A 6,000-nucleotide genomic window follows, 5' to 3' on the forward strand; every position below is an offset into this window, starting at 1 on the left:
TTGAGGGGTTTATATATTTCTCTACATTTGTGTTTAAGGCAATTTTTTGTCTTCTTTCGATGTTCGTTATGCGCCTTAACACACTCTACCTTCGTCTTTACGTCTATGACGGAATAAACCCATTCTTAGATTTTGCCATTTTGTAGGATGTAGGCATATATATATATATATACACATGTATATATATATATATATCTAACTGTTCTCTCTCTGTCTTGCTCCTATCTCATCTACTACCACTACTTTTTTTTCTTCAATCGTAAAGGATGCTATACCTCCATTATTTATCTTTATATTGTTGCTCTGTCCACATGAACTTAATGAATGCAATAAATGTTCCTCTGTTGCTGAAAGGTAGCTCTAATTCATGTAACTTTATACCTATTTTGCATTTAATTGTATCCCCCAGAGTTTGGAGGATACTATGGATTTGGCCTTGTCGCGCAGCGTCCGCCGCAACCGCAGAGATTTCCTTGTGAGCGCTCTATCAGCTGCATTTCTTCTCCGATCATCTTCTAATTTGGCATGAAGGTTGAGTATGGTATAGCGAAGCCGTCTATTGATGTTGGTGTGGGCTGAGACATCGTTGTCATGGTAACAAGCGTTTTTGTGGAAATAGCAGAGATGTCCTTTTGAGTGCTATACCAGCTGCATTTCTTCTCTGATCATCTTCAAGTGTGGCATGAAGGTCTATTGTAAAGCAAAGCTGCAAATTGATTTTGGTGTGGGCAGAGACTTTGTTGCCATGGTAACAAGAGTTTTTGTGGAAATAGCAGAGATGTCCTTGTGAGCGCTCTACCATCTGCATTTCTTCTTGTCTGATCAGCTTTAAATGTGGCATGAAGGTCCATAAAGCAAAGCTGCCCATTGATTTTGGTGTAGGCAGAGACATCGTTGCCATGGTAACAAGAGTTTTGTGGAATAGCAGAGACTTCTTTGTGAGTGCTCTACTGGCTGCATTTCTTCTCCAATTATCTTCATATTTGTCATAATAATAGTACATATAATTTGTATAGCGTCTTTTCCATTTTGACTAAATTTTTAAGGCACTTATAAGAGAGCAAAACATAAAAGTAAAGAGAACTAAGAGAAGTACAAGAAAGGGTAAATTACAAATGAGGAAAAATGTCTGTCTTCAAACCTAGTACCTGCTGGTGAACAAATGCAATTTTAGGTTGCCCTTAAAGGATGTTGCAGAGGTTGAGTTCTTCAGCTCCTATGGTAGTGAATTCCACAGAGCTGGTCCGGCATGAGCAAAGGCTCGATAGCACCAGGATTTTTTAGATAGTGGGGTATGTAAGAGACTTGATTGGGATGATCGCAGTGTGCATGCAGGTTGATAGTGGTGTATAAGAGACTTGTTGTAATTGGGTGCGGATCCATTGATGATATGATAAACCAAAAGTAAAATTTTGAAAACTATTCGATCCTTTATGGGCAGCCAATGGAGGTCTTTAAGAACAGGAGTGATGTGATCGTGTTTATTTGACAGAAAAACAATGCGGGCTGCTGAATTCTGAAGTTTTTGAAGTCGGGTATTGAAGGTCCATTATGGTAAAGCAAAGCCGTCTAATGATTTTGGAGTGGGTGGAGACATGGTTGCCATGGTAACCATATTTTAGTGGAAATTTGGTAAAACCTGCAACTTCTGCTTTTTTTTCAGTTTGTCATTCCAGTTGGCACACAGAAGTAATATTAGAAGGTGAAGAGAAGATGTCTATCATTTTTTAGTGGGGGGTCTTACGGTTAGGTTTATATAATGTTTAGATATTCTCAAAACAACAAAAGTGGATCGAACACTGTTTTTTCTGTTTCCCACTTTTATTACCGACCGTCTCGTACAGTATCCTTCAAAACATCATAACAAAAGAACACTTACGATACTACAATCCTCCTCACCTTGGATTGAATGTTAAGCCTTTAAACATTGTAAATACAAATGTACAGTGTAACTGAGGAGCTGCTGAATGTTATAATGGACTCCTTGGCCCCATTGCATAAAACTTTTGCCAGACTTATTTTTGCCATAGTTTTTCTATGGCAAAAACCTTAATTTTTTGCCAGAGTTTCAAATTCGGTCAAAATTTCATGGCAAAAAAACTCTGGCAAACTTTTGCCAGAGTTTTTTAATTTGCCAGAGTGTAAGTTTTGATATCAGTCGGATATTTCATTTTCCTTTTTGTTTACGTGCTCGATCGTCGTCTGTCTTGGACTGGAGCGAGCCGAGTGACAGGGAAGAAAAAGATAAGTTAGGTCTGTTTTTAGTGAAAGATAGACCTCCTCCAGCATGCCCCTCCTTCTTCTCAATCATCACCCAGTTTTTATGACCTGTTAAAGAAAAATGAGACTGGCAAAGGTGAGAAATTAAGATGTCCAGTGAGCACGTCCTAATCTTACTTTGAAGTTCCAACTTATTTTTGCAAGTGTGGGACTAGGCCGTATCGACTGCTATTCAAGTTTTCCTCGTAAAATTGAACTTGCAGTACAAGTCTGTTCAATCGTTAAAATAAAGTTAGCTCATACTTCTGAGTATTTCAGTTGATCTAGAGTAGTATTTCTGGGTATGTCTTATAGAACTTGTAAATATTTGGATTTGTAAAGGTGGTTAAATGGTAAAAAACAGCAAAAAATAGAGGCGGCTTAGAAGGTACTCCAACAACACATCGTCGCATATCGCATAGAGGTTGATCCAGCGGCCAGCTCGCCAGCCGGAGGCTCTGGCGATAAAGGTCACGGTAGCAAAGAAAAAGAGCAGACTGCCCAAGTTCAAGTTCAACTTTAAAGCCTTATGTTTTGAATAATTTAAAGGGTTAAGTCCGACTGCATTGCTCTATTCACAGTATAACTTTTCAAAAAACACTGTAGTCATATAGATTTACTTAAAGTTAAACTAGAACTAGATTCTATCTAAGATTTTTATTTATTGTCCTGTCACAGGGTTGATATATCTTAAAAAATTAAACCACCAATTATTCCCCCCACTTCACTTAAAATCTAGACCTTCCTAGGCCCTATTTTTACTGAATTAATGAAATTTTCTGTAATTACCTTATAACGTAGCCTATAGAAGGCTTATGTCAACGTTCTAATTATTCTTGAAGCCATCGACAGGTGAATACTGTACATGGTACTTGGGACAGATCCTGAGCAGCTGCCTTGAAATAGTTTTGCCGGAGTTTTTAGGACTTTGCCGTTGGTACAGGAGCTACGGCAAAAACCCACTTGATTTGCCGGAGTTTTTTTTTAAAGTTTTGCCGTAAAAAACTCCGGCAAAGTTTTATGCAATGGAAAACTCCGGCAAATTTTTTTGCCGTAGTTTCTGATTTTTTGCCGTAAAAAACTCCGGCAAAAGTTTTATGCAACAGGGCCCTGAACTGCTATACTGCTCTTACCATGTTCAATGGCCAAAACACAATTTTTTTTTATAAACATCAAATCACTTTTAAAATAAACCAAGATTACTGATCAAAACATTCAACTTGTTTTGTTTTGTTTTTTTAACTTCTTTTGGTTTACTGAGCTGTGTTTTCTACCTTTACATCTCAATAACAATACATAATGCAAATTCAACTTTATGCAAATGCCTGTATGCGAACACTATCAATCAAGTTTCTCTCAAAACCTCAAAATAAAACATATCACCAAAAATTTGTCAGTTTCATTTTCTTTTTCTTCATCATAACATAAAACAACTGGATTCTTCTTTCTCTTCCATTTTCTTCATCATAAGATAAAACACTCATAGTCCTCCCTTTTCCTCCTTTTTTTTTTTTTTGGTACACAAAGCTAAAAAGAAAAGAAAAATGGACAAAATTATACTACACAGATATTTGTTACCCTGTCTACTTGCAAAACACAAATGTGTCATTTTGAATTTTGAAAAGTAACCCTTAAAATGTGGGCACTGTAAATATTAAACTGGTTAGCATATTATCAGTTTATAGGTAAAACAACAGAATATAAGTACTCCTTTAAAAATGTGTTGTACAATATGAGGAGTGGTTTATCGTCATCACATGAGTGAACTAACATCCAGAGGGTACAATAACTTTGAATAATAAGACAAGGAAGCTTGTATGGTTGTTTTATACTTATCTTAACATCAACTCAGAGAGATGCATAACTCTTCAGACAATATACTGCCAATTATAACATTTGTACAAAAATGTGTGAAGGCAATTAACAAAACTCGTTATGTGTCTGCCATTCTTAGACACTTTCAAAAATTATCAAAAGAAACAAATGGAATATGCATTAAAATGCACTGTTGTCTTCTTATCAATTTTCTTGTTTTTTCGCATCATCAGGTAAGCGTTATGTTACTTTTGATTGGAAGTATACTTAGTCATGGTACAAAATCACGAAAACGTAACGGAGGACGGCGCTCACGACGTGGATTGCGCCGTGGTACAGCAGGCTGCGAATGTCCTGCTGGCATTGGGACATTGTGTGCATTTGGAGGAAAATGAGTCTCCATGTCATCATCATCATCATAGCGATTGGAAGGGATCGGACCGCTATACAACTTGAATCGCGAACAGTTGCGTGTGATGTAATGATTGGCACAACGAACGGTAATGCGAGATCCACGCTTTCTCACAACTTTGTATGGCTGCGGAAGATATGGCGACTGGTGCTTTGGGACCATTCCATCCCTACGAACAAGCACAGTATCGCCAACAGCAATTGGTGATGGTTGGGTTTTTCCGCGACTGTCTGCATAGCTTTTCATGCTCTGTTTCTTGTTTCTATCGCGATCGCGAACAGAAGCATCGAGGTCATTGTGATGTTGGTGAGATGGCACTTCTGGAAGATGCGTGTGTAGCGGTCGTCCAAAAAGAAGGGTCGCTGGGGGAACCCCTGTAGTAGAGTGTGGTGTCGCACGATAGTTGCGCAAGAACTTGTAGATTTCTTGCTTCCAACACTTGCGTTCTGCGATGGCACAGCGATAGACTTTCTTGAGTGTTTTCATGAACCTTTCAACCTCACCGTTCGCTTGAGGCCAATGCGGTGTAACCTTCCTATGCCTGAATCCCAGTAGTTGGCAAACTGATTGAATTCCGCACCATTGAAGGGTGGGCCGTTATCGGTACGGACCACAGTAGGAACTCCAAAGCTTGAGAAGATTCGGTCAAGTTTCAGAATGACCTGACTTGCTGCAGTAGAGGAAACAATCTCTACTTCCACAAAACGCGAGTAATCATCAATGACTACCAACATGTGATCACCGCTAGGAAGGTCGGCAAAGTCTACGCTAACCTCTGTCCAAGGGTGTTGTAGAAGCTCCGTCATTCGAAGTGGTTCCTTGGCGTGCTCAATGGTATTCATCTGACAGGACAGACAATCACGAACTGTGTGTTCAGTCATAAGATCAATGGAAGGGAACCACACCTTCTCACGCAAGAGAGCCTTTGTCTTAGTTATGCCCTGATGGCCCTCGTGTGCTATGTCGATGATACGCTGCCGAAGCGTAAGAGCGTAAGAGCATGCTATTGCCATCCGATACAGTGAGTTGATCGCGTCTTTCATGTAGGCTTCTATAATCGCTCTGCAATGATGCATCTGCAGCTGCTAGAAGATCATTCCAGCTATCCTCCTGGATAGCACGCATACAGTTTTGAAGAACATCATCAGTGCTTGTTGCAGATACTATATCCTCATGCGTGACTGTCTTTGGAATCGCGTTTGCTGCAATGAAGGAAACCTGCTGTTCTGCGATTTCTTCTTCTGCTGATGATCCTGCACTCTCCGCGATACGTGGGTGGCGTGACATGTAGTCTGCTGGATTCAATTTTCCAGGGTAGTATTGGACCTGGAAGTCGTACGCTTGTAGCCGCAGTAACCAGCGTTCTATGCGGATCGGCGGCTTTGAATGGGCGTTATTGAACATTGATAACAGTGGCTTGTGATCTGTGGTTACAACAAATGATCCACCATACAAATAGATATGAAAGTGTCTGACAGCCCATGTGATGGCCAATGCCTCCCTTTCGGTTTGCG

General features: G+C 39.7%; 1 protein-coding gene across 1 annotated transcript; it reads right to left on the reverse strand.

Annotated features, from left to right (window-relative positions):
- Window positions 1–4,968: 4,968 nt before the first annotated feature.
- Window positions 4,969–5,367, reverse strand: LOC121406961 (uncharacterized protein K02A2.6-like). Its single transcript, XM_041597835.1, has one exon. The coding sequence runs from the start codon at window positions 5,365–5,367 to the stop codon at window positions 4,969–4,971; it is 399 nt and encodes a 132-aa protein (XP_041453769.1).
- Window positions 5,368–6,000: the final 633 nt, after the last annotated feature.

The sequence above is a fragment of the Lytechinus variegatus genome, chromosome 2 (genome assembly GCF_018143015.1).
Source record: "Lytechinus variegatus isolate NC3 chromosome 2, Lvar_3.0, whole genome shotgun sequence".
Taxonomy (NCBI): Eukaryota; Metazoa; Echinodermata; class Echinoidea; order Temnopleuroida; family Toxopneustidae; genus Lytechinus; species Lytechinus variegatus.

Bases quoted from the DNA above. Each gene is read 5' to 3' on its own strand.
- LOC121406961 (XM_041597835.1), bottom strand. From the start codon at position 5,367: ATGACTGAACACACAGTTCGTGATTGTCTGTCCTGTCAGATGAATACC.